The sequence below is a fragment of the Pelobates fuscus genome, chromosome 5 (assembly GCF_036172605.1).
Source record: "Pelobates fuscus isolate aPelFus1 chromosome 5, aPelFus1.pri, whole genome shotgun sequence".
In the NCBI taxonomy this organism is placed as follows: Eukaryota; Metazoa; Chordata; class Amphibia; order Anura; family Pelobatidae; genus Pelobates; species Pelobates fuscus.
In genome coordinates, this window is record NC_086321.1 from 29,403,899 (window position 1) to 29,418,141 (window position 14,243).

Below are 14,243 nucleotides of genomic sequence, written 5' to 3' on the forward strand. Positions count from 1 at the left end.
TGCCCGTGTCGGGGGCCTGTATTCCTTCTGGACCCACATAGTAAAGTGGGGGACGTCGCTCCCCATCATCCTGGATTCAATCTCCACCCATCGCCTCTCCCCTGTTGACGAGTGCCACATCGCAACCTGAGTCAACTGGGCTGCCAGGTAGTAGAAGTAGACGTTTGGTAGGCCCAGTCCCCCTCTATCCCTACGTCTGTAGAGGACTTGGCAGGATATCCTATGTCTCCTATTCTGCCATATAAATGCGCTGATTGATCTTTGTAACGGTATCAGTTGGGTTTTTGTAACTCGGATCGGCAAGGCTTGGAATAGGAACAGGATGTGCGGGAGGACGTTCATTTTAACCGAGTTAATCCGTCCGATCCAGGACATGGGCTTGTCCGTCCACTTCTCCAGGTCTCCGGTCAGAGTGCGAATCACGGGGTCATAATTAGCTGAATATAGGCGTAGAGGGTCGGCCGTAAGTTGTATACCCAAGTATTTCAGGGCATCTCTTTCTATTTTAAGGCCATAGGTCTCTTGAATGCGGTGAACGGTGGCATCTGACAAATGGATCGGCATTGCGCTGGTCTTGCTCATGTTGGCCTTATAACCCGACATCGCACCATACTCTCTTATGACTCCTTGTAGAGCGGCCATGGAGTCCAGGGGGTTAGTAACGGTAAGGAGGATATCATCGGCGTATGCCGATACAGTGAACTCACTATCCCCCACCCGTGCTCCCTGTATGTTTGGGTGAAGCCTTATGGCTTGGAGCAAAGGTTCCAGAGCCAGTACAAATAAGAGGGGGGAGAGTGGGCAACCCTGTCTAGTACCGTTAAACAGCCGAAACGGCGTCATAGGGGCTCCCGTGATCCGCACTTGTGCCTGAACGTTGTGGTACATGGCCTTCGTGGTTGTTACGAATTCATCCGGGAACCCCAGGTGTTTCAGTACCGTAAATAGAAATTGCCACCGCACCCTGTCAAAAGCCTTTTCTGCGTCGATAGCTACCACCAGCGTCGGTACTTTCGAGGTCACTTGTTGCCAGATCAAACCTATATTCCTCCGAGTGTTCTCAAACAGCTGTCTATCCTGAATAAAGCCAACCTGGTCGGCATGTACCAGAGAGGTCAGTAACGGGTTTAGTCTATCTGCTTGTATTTTCGCCAAGATCTTCAGATCATGGTTGATCAGCGAGATAGGCCGATAATTTTCAGGTGCGAGCGGGTCCTTATCGGGTTTGGGTATCAGTACCATTGTAGCTAGGGCCATTGTTGGATCCAGCCGACCCCCCTGCCGGAGGTCGGTAAAGAGCCTGGTCAGTGGAGGCACTATTTTTAACTTGATTTTGTACGATTCAATCTATCTGGTCTTCATACCTAATAATTACAGTTAGAGGGATCATGCTACAGTCGAATCATTAAAAAAATGGTTTGCTATATTTCTACATTCCTTAATTTATATCCTTTATCTCATGTTATCCTTTTTTGGCTTCCTGAACTCCTCACAGCCTGCAGATTTGCCCTGCTGAGTGATTCAATAGGAAAATCTGTGTGTCCCATAATAAATTACGCATATTCATAGTTATCCATAAGTGCCTCTTTATTAAAACATATCATGGTGCAAGCCAATGCAGACACTAATTAATATTACTAAAGATCTTTTGTCGAGTCTCTACCACAGTCTATCATCCTACAGAATGTACACGCTTACCAGCAAGGTCATCCATATCTCCATTTAGTGTTCTTTTTATTTGTCTGGTAGTCCCAACGGGGCAGTGTAATAGGCTGATACTTTGTAAGCAAACACACAACATTAAAGAATGAAACATAAAATCTGAACCAATTAGAATGTATAGTCCCCAAACTGTATGTGTAGTTTAAAGTCATCTACTTTCCCTTTTCAAACTGCTAACTTTAATTTAACGATATCTGATTTTTTTTGGTATGTCTTGTTTACCAATTTGTCTTGTTTAATGTAAAATTAGTACATTTTGTAAAGTGAACTTGATAAGGGCATTATTGTAGCAAAAAGACCCAGCTTTTATTATACAACTACCTTAAATTAATTTGTATCAATAATTGATTTTCCAGTTGCATAATAGCCAGTTTTTCTAGCGATATAAAGAGTTATAACACATTTTTCTAAGGCTGGTGCCATGTTACTTTTTATTTCAAACTAAACTTCATCGCAGCATATATAGTGCAACAGACAAATAAGCTCTATCTGCGCATGCACTTTTACATTAACCATGCTTTATATTCCCTCAGACAAGAAAACCTTGTATGTTTGCTCATTTAGCAACTGAACATCTGTTATCTCTCCTCAAAGCAATTCTGAGTATATAATCAATGATTTTTGTAGCTCCGATGGTTCCCATGAAATCCTGTTACTTGCTGCTGATGTGTACTGTGCGTGAATTTTAGGGTAGCAGCCTATTTGGGACCGATTCCTTTGATAATTCGTTTTTGTTCAAGTGAACCCTTTGATGTTACTCTGAGGTGTTTATGAGCTTCTGGCAGAGTTTCCTAAGCAAGGAGTGTAAATCTTTTGTTTTGCTGATTTACATACTGAATATGATAGTCGGGTTGGCTGGTCTTAGTTATATATTCAATTCCGTTTGCATTGTCTAATGCTGTGCAGCTATTCTCCTGCCAATTATTAGCAATGGCTTTATTATCACTCATTTTTTTTATATTTGTATCAGTTTTTCATTATTACAGCAGGTGCCATATATAAGAACATACCTAACAAATCATAACAGAATATATATATATATTTTTTTTTTTTTTATTTGCACATTGTCATTAGCATTTTTTTTACACACAAAAATCTAATAAATAAAAAAGCAAAAATACTTAAACCATTGTTCCACCCTACTTTGTCTTTATCTAGCAACAGATAAAAAGCTGAAATGTTTTATTTTTACAATCTTTATTTATAAGCTAGCTGTAATGATCCACAAAACCAGACAGCCCTCTTACATAATGACTATTTCAGCACTGATCAGCAGTGCATGTACATATGCTCTAACTTATTAAGCACCTTATTGGGAACGGGGGGGAAAAGAATCATAAGAGGCTTCCAGTCTAGTCCTACAGGGGAAACACTGTACATACACACTTGTAATGTGTTCTGTAAACTTGTTTTGCAAGGAGACTACGGATTGGCTGAAATATCTCAGCCACACCATGGATGGAATGGACTTCAGAGGATCAGAAGGAAGCCTTTGGAAAACCTGCAAAAATAGACACCATGGAGCCACCTTGTTATTGTATGCGTATTATCACTGTAATGCAGGAGATAAAAATGGTGGTAGAATACCCATGATTTGGGTCATCTCTCTGGAAATTAAATTCTGCAGTTTGATCAGTGTTTGCCTTGAATACATTACGAGGCTTGACAAGGTGTTTTCCGCATTGAATGCTATGTGAATGCATGCTCAGTGCTACTTCAATATGAGTGTATGGGGGAGCACACATTGGAAAAAAATGCTAAAACACTTTAAAGTAGGAAATAATGTGTGCATTTCCTTTCTATATGTTCTATTTTTGTATTATATTTTAAAAGAGAGCCAGTTTCAGCCAGGAGTATGCCTATAAATCTAACAAGGAAACATAACCCCATTCTAATTTACAAGCCATCACACAGAATACAAATATAATTATATATACCTGCTTAGTCAAGGGTATACCAGATTATATATAAGTGCTTTGATTTCTAAATATGACCTTAAAATACAAACATAAGCAACTTACCATAATGTTCTCGCTTAGCACAGTGTCTCTTTTAATGCTCTTATGATGGCGTGCCTATGAAAGCATGAAAGTAAAAATATTATAAGTACACATTACTAGTTTATGGTCAGAAAAAAAGTGAAACTATTATAAGTGAGCTTAGTTTGTATATACTAAACTAACTGCAAGAAAAAAAAGGAAAAAATAAATAAAAGGGGCATGGGGGGTTGGGGCTCGGAGACTGACCTGAGCAGATGCAACTACTTGAAACCAGGAGCTTTCTCATTTACTACTATACTCTCTATAAATAGGGACTAATGTTGAAAGTGGTTCAAAGTTAGTTTTACTTATGTTAGGAACCCTTATTTTACGTTTTCTCATATGAAAAAAATAAATAGAAAAAATATCCATACTGCTCTTAAACACCTAAAGTCAAATCTGTCCTTGGGGCTCCCGAGACTGGAGGTGCATTGATCTTTAATGTAGGGCCTGTTACCCAAAGTCCATCGATAACCCGCGCTGCGCCACCATGGGACAATGGGTTTCTCGTTCACTACACGAAGGCCACTTAATATTTTTGAAAGAATTTTAAAAACAAATATCCAAGTCCAGTTACCTATTCACTATCCCTTTTAGTACTTGCTGGTCCATGTAACTCCCTATTGTGCCTTGGACCCACAACAAATACAAAGCAAGCGACAACACATTTGCCATCTTGATAACACAGCGAGATTTCTCTGGACCAGACTTGTAAGGGACACACTCGCACAGCCCCCTAGTTACACAAAACCATAAAACCCTCAGCTCCCCCGCCGAGCCAACTTGAGATGTACTATACTGTACAAGTGCCTGATCATAGTGGCAAATGTTTGATCTGCTATGTCTCATGCTGGAGAGCTGATCACAAATAAAGAATTTTAAAAACAAATGCTAACAGTTTGGATCAATGCTGGTAAATGTTTGAATATATCACTCAGAAGAACAGGCTGAGTAGATGGGCTCTACCAATTAGCAATTGATCTGTACAACATGACCTCAATTCAAGAACAATAAAAAAATGACAATGCTATCTACCTGTGCAATGCAAAGCTGCTTCCATATTGAATACATTATGCCAGAAATCTTCTCATCTGTCAGATCCGATGGTGTATCTTCAACAGGGTATGTACTCTGAAGGAAGAATAAAGAAATGTATGTCCGCTATTGGATCACAGGTTGAAATAGTTACATTTTACAGTGCCCACGGAAAATGATATTGTGCATAAATCTACATTAAATGAACAGTGCCAAGAAAGTGCAAATCTGAAAAATAGACAATTTCTTGGATTTAAAAAAAAAAGCATTATAGCTTTAGGAATACAAATGTGTTTCTATTGTTATAGTTACTAGTTTACTGTATTAATGACTAATTACTGTAAAGAGTTTGGGATTTAGGAGGGGGTTACATTTCGGGTTAGGGGAAAAGGGGTGTATAGGGTACATGCATGTGGAGTATGAAGGGTTATTTGTAAAGTACTCATTCTCCTATGAGTGATAGAAAAATGCAGTAGCTGTTATACAGTGTGCATCATTCAATGCTGTTCCTATTCCTCCTGCAAGGCATTTCCTTTGTCAGAGGCTACTAGTGGACAAATGGAAAATGATCCCTTCCAATTGCTGTCCAGCCTCACATACAGACACTGGGAGTAGCCGGGACAGTACAGACTATTACACCCTCTATAACAGCTCCTACAGCACTGCTGTCAAGCATAGGATACGGACTGGGCTACAGAGGACACCGACCATGGCTCTTGGTACTTATCTCCCCTCACCAGTCCACAAAAGCTACAAAAAAGCTCATTATAAGTGATAACGTTTGACAGGAGCCTGTAGGAAGGTACTTAATCTGCCTAATGAGAAATCCAACCCTGCAACAGTTATATTATTAAACATTTTATTTCAACTATGATCGACCAAATTAAAGGAACACAGTAGGGACTATAAACTTTTAACCTAATTGAATTGATTAAAGTGCATGGAGTCCCATGGCACTGTCCCTCCATTCAGTGTTAAACCATTTTCAAGCAGTTTAACTCTAATACGCTGAAAATGGTCAGCTGGAACTCTCAGCCAATCACAGCTGCCTATTGCTGCTCAGGCTAATGATTCCACCTTAGCTCGAACAGCACAAGGGACATGAACAGCTGGAAATTCTCACATATGATTAAAACATTAAAATTTATTTAATGTTAAATGGAAAGATGGCACCAGGAAACCTATACACGAGATTAAGCAGTTACAGGGCATACAATGTCCCTTTAAGAATATGATGCAGACTCAATTTGTAACCAACTCCAAGTATGTATTTTTTTATCTTTGGTGGCGATTTCCCCAGCCCGTTATTCCTGGTATGTGCATGAAAACAAAAGCAAACCATCATTTACACATTTTGTTCCTTTTAAAAACTACACAAGCAATCCATTCTTAGGTTCCCTTCGCTGACAACCGTTTATTGGACTAAAGAAACATGTTATACATAGAAACATACACACACGTGTTAACAAAAATGTTGAACAAGAGGATGTATGACAGAGTTGGAAGTTAACAATTATTGGCCTTTGCTCCAACTTGAAAAGCAAGCCTAAGAAGGAGAAGAAAAAAATCCTACATGCCAACATCCAGAATAAAAAGCTGTATGGTAGTAAGTAGAAATAAAAGCACTCAATATAATGTTAAAGGGACACTATAGTCACCTGAACAACTTTAGCTTAATGAAGCAGTTTTGGTGTATAGAACATGCCCCTGCAGACTCACTGCTCAATCCTCTGCCATTTAGGCGTTAAATCCCTTTGTTTATGAACCCTAGTCACACCTCCCTGCATGTGACTTGCACAGCCTTCCATAAACACTTCCTGTAAAGAGAGCCCTATTTAGGCTTTCTTTATTGCAAGTTCTGTTTAATTAAAGGACCATTATAGGCACCCAGACCACTTCAGCTTAATTAAGTGGTCTGGGTGCCTGGTCCAGCAAGGATTAACCCCTCAGAGAAACTGCTATGTTTATATTAAGGTTAATCCAGCCTCTAGTGGCTGTCTCATTGACAGCCGCTAGAGGCGCTTGCGTGCTTCTCACTGTGAAAATCACAGTGAGAAGACGCCAGCATCCATAGGAAAGCATTGTGAATGCTTTCCTATGAGACTGGCTGAATGCGCGCGCTCTTGCCGCGCATTCGCATTCAGCAGAGGAGGTGGAGAGGAGGAGGAGAGCTCCCCGCCTGGCGCTGGAGAAAGAGGTAAGTTGAACCCCTTCCTCCCCCTAGAGCCTGGCGGGAGGGGGACCCTGAGGGTGGAGGCACCCTCAGGGCACTATAGTGCCAGGAAAACGGGTATATTTTCCTGGCACTATAGTGGTCCTTTAAGATTTTATTATCCCCTGCTATGTTAATAGCTTGCTAGACCCTGCAAGAGCCTCCTGTATGTGACTAAAGTTCGATTTAGAGATTGAGGTACAATTATTTAAGGTAAATTACATCTGTTTGAAAGTGAAACCAGTTTTTTTTTTCATGCAGGCTCTGTCAATCATAGCCAGGGGAGGTGTGGCTAGGGCTGCATAAACAGAAACAAAGTGATTTAACTCCTAAATGACAGTGAATTGAGCAGTGAAATTACAGAGGAATGATCTATACACTAAAGCTGCTTGATTTAGCTGAAGTCATTTAGGTGACTAGAGTGTTCCTTTAAAAACACAGAGAGTAACAAAATAAAATAAAGAAAAGGTTCATAGAGTGGTATGTGTTTAGCCTTCTCCATGTTAGACAGAAACTAATCAGCTGTCTGAGACGAGGTTTACATCCAGGAGGCCTCAGCTAGACTCCTTATAGTATCTTATCAACGAAAGCATTGGGCACCTAATCACACAGTGAGCACAAACATTGATGTTGCCAAATATAGAGATGATCGGCTTGAGAAATCATTTAAAATCTATTATAAAATTGGCAAAAAAATTTTTTTTCACTAATTATGTGTCAGGGCTCCGCGGGCAGCGGTGAGGGGAGGCTGCAATCCTCTCGCAGCACTCACCCTCGGTCCGTCGCCGCCCGCGGTCCCCTCTCCCCTTACCGTTAAGCGAGCGGCGTCCTCTCCTCCTGACACGCCGCTCGCGTCCTCCTCTCCTCCTCCCAGCGGCAGCATGTCTAACGCTGCACGCTGGGAGCCGGCACTATTATCTAAGCGCCGGGGTCACTCACGTGACCCGGCGTTAAAGCTACAGTGCAACAAACACAGTGGGGGGTATAGATATCCCCCACGTGTGTTTGTTAATACTGATTGGTGGTTAGCCAATCAGGATTCAAGCTAGGATTTATATACTTACCTTTCCTGTCTATCTGTGCCCTGTTGTGGTCTTTGCTTTATAGTATCGATTGTGAACGTGTGCTTTCTGGTTACGTACCCTCTGGCTTGTTATACTGACTTTGTGACTTTCTCCTACCCTTTGACCTCGGCTTGTTTCTCGTTATTCTGTTTTCTGGTTCCCCTTACTCGGCTTGTCTCCTGACTATTCTTTGTGTGCTTAGCCCGGCCACTCTAAGGACCGGTACAGCACACTTTCTGTGTGTGTGTCTGTGTGTGTGTTAGCGTGTTGGGTTCCCCGGGATCGTGACATTATGAGAGAAGAGTAATCCTGCATGCATAGGTAAAAATAAAAGAAAAGGTAAAATAACACTGCATGAATAGATAACGTAATGCTGCATGCATAGGTAAGAAGAAAAGAAAGTAGCAGTGTAAATATGTAAAGTGTAACATGTACCAAAACGTGCACAGTGCTGAACGGGAGTGAAAAAGAAACGCCCAAATGGTTCAAATCAATAACGGTGGCTATTACAAAATAGGTAGCTAACCGTCCCCCTCCCCAGATGAGTATCCAGTGGAGTACATAGCCCATTTTATTATTTATTATTCAGCAAAATGGTGGTGGGTCCTTTACTTCAGTCTTAAATATAAATGCTTGTTCCCTATCCAAGGTTATATGGGGCAAAGCCTTACTATATTAGATGAATGGGACAGTACATAGAACCTCATGATTATGTAGATACATGATGAATCCAAGGTTTCTGCATCTACACTATCTTTTTCACGTACTTTCAGCACTGTGCACTTTACATATTTATAATGTTAATTCCTTTCTTTTTTCCACCCCTCTTCGATCTCTATTATACTGCTATAAACCCTTTTGGTGACTGTATCAGTTTTCTAGGTGTTGTTTTTGTAACTTTCTTTGAGCAACCCTTCTATGTATATATCTCACAGATATAAATGTTGATAGTTACAACTTTTACCAAGTGATATTAAGGGTTCTAACGAGACTATGTATATGATACTCTCACTACTCTCTATGTTTCATTGTGGGTACATTGGCCTTTATTAAAAGCCCTTTCTATTATATTTCTAGATACATTATGACAAAGGGATTATGCACAGGATAATTGTTAGATTTTATTGAGCTATTCCTTTGCTATTAGGTAGTTTAGTCTAGTGCTTCTACACTATTGAGTACATATCTGCCAATTTTGGCTATTTTTTGTTAGAGAGAAGCACTCTCACGCCTTGTGTGGAACTGTGACTATTTATCTTAAGCTTTAAGAAAAAAAGGTTGAATAATCTCTCGGAATTGGTGGAACCATTGTTACAAGCATTAGAACTCATTCCGTCCACTTTGTATTTACCCATACAAGAAAAAGTATAATGAACTTCTAAAACTATACTGTAAAAGTGGATTTCCTTTTTAAAGGAACACTCAAATCATCATAACTCAATGCTTACATGATTATGGTGCCAGGAGTACCCTAGGGCCCTCCCAGAGTTATTCATCAAAACGTTTAAGCCTATTTTGACAAGGGTCCCTTGGGTGCCTGTGCTGAATCTGGCTTCTCCAGCAGCAAAAGCCATGTCTCCCCTGAGCTAAGCGCGTCCCAATACAGGCCTACGTTCATTGGATGAGAGCATTCAGCTCATGCTCTCAGTCAATGAAAGCGGCCCAGCGAGGTTCTCCTTGCAGGTCTAGGTGTACTGAATATCCATTTAAGAATATACTACTAATGCAAGCGTTTTAAGATAAAATGCAAACAGTGAAAGAATATCATTCCCATTCCAGCATGCGTTTTGGTGAAGTTGTTAACCAAAATATCGTGCTATGTTACCTCTAAGAGGTATGTCCCAAGGTACTGCACCGAGTAATAAGGTATCTTAAATAGGTTATTTCCTCGATTTTCCAGAACTCTTGCACTTGTTACAAAAACGTGTGTAATCCCAGCATTAGACTCTTGTGCGTTGCAGAGAGTTGCCTGTCCAGCCTTCAGAACTCTAGGAAGAAGAAAAAAATCCAGCATTAAAAGCTTTAGATTTACAGTATGGCCTATAAACAACAATAGTTGCAAGTTCTGAAGTTCTAAAAGGCCATGGGAATAAAAGAATTAAAGGGACACACTGGGCACTATAACAACTTTCTCAGTTCACTAAAACAGCACTTTGCATCAATACCTACATCCCACAAATACAAATGTGTAGTATTATGACTGCAATTTGTTGACATTAATAAACATTAAATAATATAATTCATTCATGTAATAGGTATGAGCATTTGAGAAATATGCAGCAATTTTTTGTTTTACTTCATCTTGCCACAAAATGAAACAAGAACACAGTATATAAAACCTGCTACACATTTTTTAAAAGGCAAATACAATGTAAATATCAGTGAGGGTACTACTTAATCTTTGAATACAAATGAATACAGAGCGCTGTAGTGGATATGGTGTCAAGAGTGCCCCAGTGCCCCCAATGTAAGTAGCAAACTCTTTGGTAACCGTTTGATCTGTTAACTCGGGTCCTCCATGCGCCGGTCCCTGCCTCTGCGGGAAGTTCTCTGTCTGGGCAAAGCTTGAAACTCCAGGGCTTCGCTCATTGGATGAGATTAATCAGCTGATGCTCTCAGCCAATGTGATGGCCCTGCACTGCAAACGGTTTGACGCCTGCCACTGGGAGGGCATCTGGGGACTGTGCAACCATAACCACTACATCACACTACAGTGGTCATGGTGCTTCCAGCGTTCCTTTAACTAATTACAACTCTCAGAAAACTTTGGTAACTATAGCTAAAAAGGCCCCAAAAAAGAATTTATAAAACATTTTGGACAATGCAAGATATTTCAATATGCAAATAATGCCACTTTAGATGCCTTCTCATTACAAGAATTTTCAGGTTGTGTATTTCCTGAAACAATACAAAAATATATCCTCAGGCTGCGGAGCCTGACCTCCGAGCAGTGCAGACGCAGGCAGCACGAGCTCCCGCCAAGCTTGGAGATTTCGGGGTACCCACAGCTGCACAACAGCAAAATACTCACCGGGGTGCACTTCCCACATTGGGGGTACATCACTGAAGCGACTGACATCTCATCCGAGCTGGTCACAGCAGGGAGTCGGGAACATTGCACCACAGCACACTGTAGTTGGAGCTGGGAAGAGGCGGCAAACGACTCGGCCGGACACCCCTCCCCCCCATTTGGACCGGCTGGGGTTATCCTGGTCCCCACTAGACATCCACCTGTACACAGCCTTGTACAGAGAGGTTACTGTGGCCAGGCAACAGAAACTACTGGGCCACATACACGCAGCAAAGATGGCAGCCGCACGAAGACCTAAACTCTGGTTCCCCCATGAAGACCACATATCAGCTGCCTTTGATCACTTCTGGGCACAATTATGGGCTCAACTGGCTGAAAGGGCACAGTCACCAGCAGCCACAGACGTTTCTCGACAGCCCACTGCTCCAACTGCAGCAAAGCCTATGCCTGTCAACAAAATCACAACTCAGTGACAGTGCAGAACCGAGGGAGGGGGGAAAGCGCCCCAACTTCAAAGACGCCTCCCTGCTGTCCACCACCACCTACCACGCACGGAGAGGAGCACGGGGAGGACCACCACCACGAACCACGCAGAGCCGCAGGTACAAGATCGGTGCTCTCGGAGGGTTCCCGCCAGGCAGGACCAGCAGCGCGCCAAGAGTGAAGCCCGGAGACCTGCTCCTGAAGCGGAAAGCAACCGGCACCACACAGTCACGCCTTCTACCCAGTTACCCCAGAAGCGACCTCCAGCAGAACACCTGAGCAACAATCACCAAGCCTGACAGCGGGGAAAAGAGAACTTAACCCTCCAGTATACTCCAGCAGCTTCCCAATATTGGGAATAGGATGACCAGGGACTCTCACTGGTGCTAGGCCTACTACTCTCCTGCCTTGGGTTGTCAACGTCCTGCTCTCATGTTTGGTTTGATTTTGTTTTCATGTGCTTCTGACCTGTTGCTTTATATTTTACTTTTTGTGCCACCATGAGGCTTACAGTGCCCTTTTATTGATGTGACACCTACACCCAGTGGTAACTCCTCTAACAAGGTGCACAACTCAGACCTGTAACTACTGGAGACATAATGACCAACTCATTAGTACGCAGAGATTACACTGCCTATTGCATGACCTCTGTAGCACCCAACTCGCTTGTATGTTTATCTCTTCTAATTCTCTTCTAATTTAGACCATAATGTCAGTTTGTACAGCTTGACCACAACTATTCCCGACCACTACTTTACTGACACACAAGGACGGAGCAAGTTTATTATTATCGTAAACCTTTCAATAAGGCATGACTTCTTCACTGCTGCCTATTGACCCCTTGCTGACAAGCCTATTATTTTAACTCCTCTCTGACTAGCTTGAACTTATTATTTATTTCTTAAAAAATTGTGCTGTTACTCTCTACCACTATAACATTTACCTCTCTGTTTTATGAATGCTTGCTCATACTGTTGTGGTAATGAAAGCCTGTTTGTAAAAGTATGCACCACAAAAATAAAGAATTATAATATATATATATATCCTTAATCCGAACCAGGACACTTATTTTTGAGGGGGAAAAGCAAATACATTCATGATCATTTGACAAGGAGAAAAAAACACCAACAAAACAATCATATATGTTGATAGAAATCCACATTTTAGTCCAACAAACTGATATAAGAAAAGGTTATGCTCTGTGTTCCTCATACTTGGAAACATATGAAGACATAAACATATTATAACTTCAGACGCCGTACCGAGGAAGACTGTATATTTACACTTGTGGTTAGAAGCCCGTCAGAAGATCAATTTGTTCTACTCCCAAGAACAAATGGTAAAAGGTCATTACAAAGCTATAGAAAAGCAGCAGACCACTGCATTATGTCATACATGAATTAAGGATCTAGCTACAAATGATCCAAGATGAACAATTCCAAATAATATTTCGTGTCCATGGCTGGAGTTCACTCAGTGACATCAGTGATGACATCGCAAGGGTTTTCAATTGCACTGTGAGACTGAGTCCCACATGTGCAATACAGCGTCTCACAATTCGATGAGACCAGCGTACTGGGGGATATAAGGCAGTAAATCTAAGTTATTTTGTTTGGGCGGGGGGGCACAATAATCTAAATTGCTAAAGAAACAATCCAACCTTAGGAATACATATTTGTTCCTTCTAAACACTTTGTTCATGTAGCTCTAGTCATTCCTCCCCTGGCTGTGCCTCCCTACACAATTCCTGAAAGCGCTAAAATCATTTTCTTTACCTTTCTTTACAACGGATGCCTAAAATTGGACTGCAGCTTCGAGATGGGCTTATGCTATGGTTTTAGAAAAGGGAACACTTACTTCATCAGGTTAATTACCAATTTTTTTATCAAAGACAATACTTTACTGCTCTTTCCAACTACTGACATTGCACACGGTGGTCTAGTCTGTAGACTATAATCAGCCCCAAGTCTTTTTCATCTACAGTTAGACTACATTTAGACTAGATCATCAACACTGGAACATCATCAACACTGGAACATGAATGTGTGGGTTAAATTATTATTATTTTTAGAACCAAGAAATAGTATAGATTAATTGTAGGTTAAAATCTATTGGTACCGTATTTGTATTATTATACATAATATAGACAGTATCAGAAGCCAAACCTTCAAATAGCAAACTGTTAATTTGGATGTCACTTAAAGGAACACTCCAAACACCATTACCACAACAGTACAAAGTAGTGGTTATGAATGCAGGTGTGCAATGGCGTTAAGCTATTGTAAACTATTTTAGAACAGTTTAACTTCTTACCTGTTGCTCGCCAAGCACAACTTCCTAACTCCACCACTGCTCTGTGAGAGCCAGCAGTGCTCTTCACCGACGTAAGACTGGCAGTGCTAGTCTTAGCTCATTTGCTGAGGACAGTCATCTGCCACTCTCAGTCTATGAGCTGCATTGAAATGTTTGGCTTAAGAGAGCTACTAGAAGCTCCTGAGTAGAAGTTTAGAGCTCTATCTAAGCAGTGGTGGAGGCGGGTAGAAGGTAAGAAGTCTAAGTGTTCTACAATGGTTTTTCTTCTTATAATCATGGGGGGGCTCTATTACACTGGGGAAGACAATCACACTAAATTAAATAACAAACTGTAAACAGTTATC

The 14,243-nt window shown here is 41.3% G+C and overlaps 1 protein-coding gene across 1 annotated transcript in view; it reads right to left on the reverse strand.

Moving 5' to 3' along the window:
- The window catches only part of SLF1 (SMC5-SMC6 complex localization factor 1), a 109,944-nt gene that overhangs the window by 54,247 nt on the left and 41,454 nt on the right, over positions 1–14,243 (reverse strand). The window contains exons 5-7 of the mRNA XM_063453690.1: positions 9,898–10,060; positions 4,797–4,892; positions 3,744–3,797 (exon numbers count right to left, since the gene is read on the reverse strand). Coding sequence (XP_063309760.1) covers positions 3,744–3,797; positions 4,797–4,892; positions 9,898–10,060 — 313 coding nt within the window. The remainder of the gene's footprint in view (positions 1–3,743; positions 3,798–4,796; positions 4,893–9,897; positions 10,061–14,243) is intronic.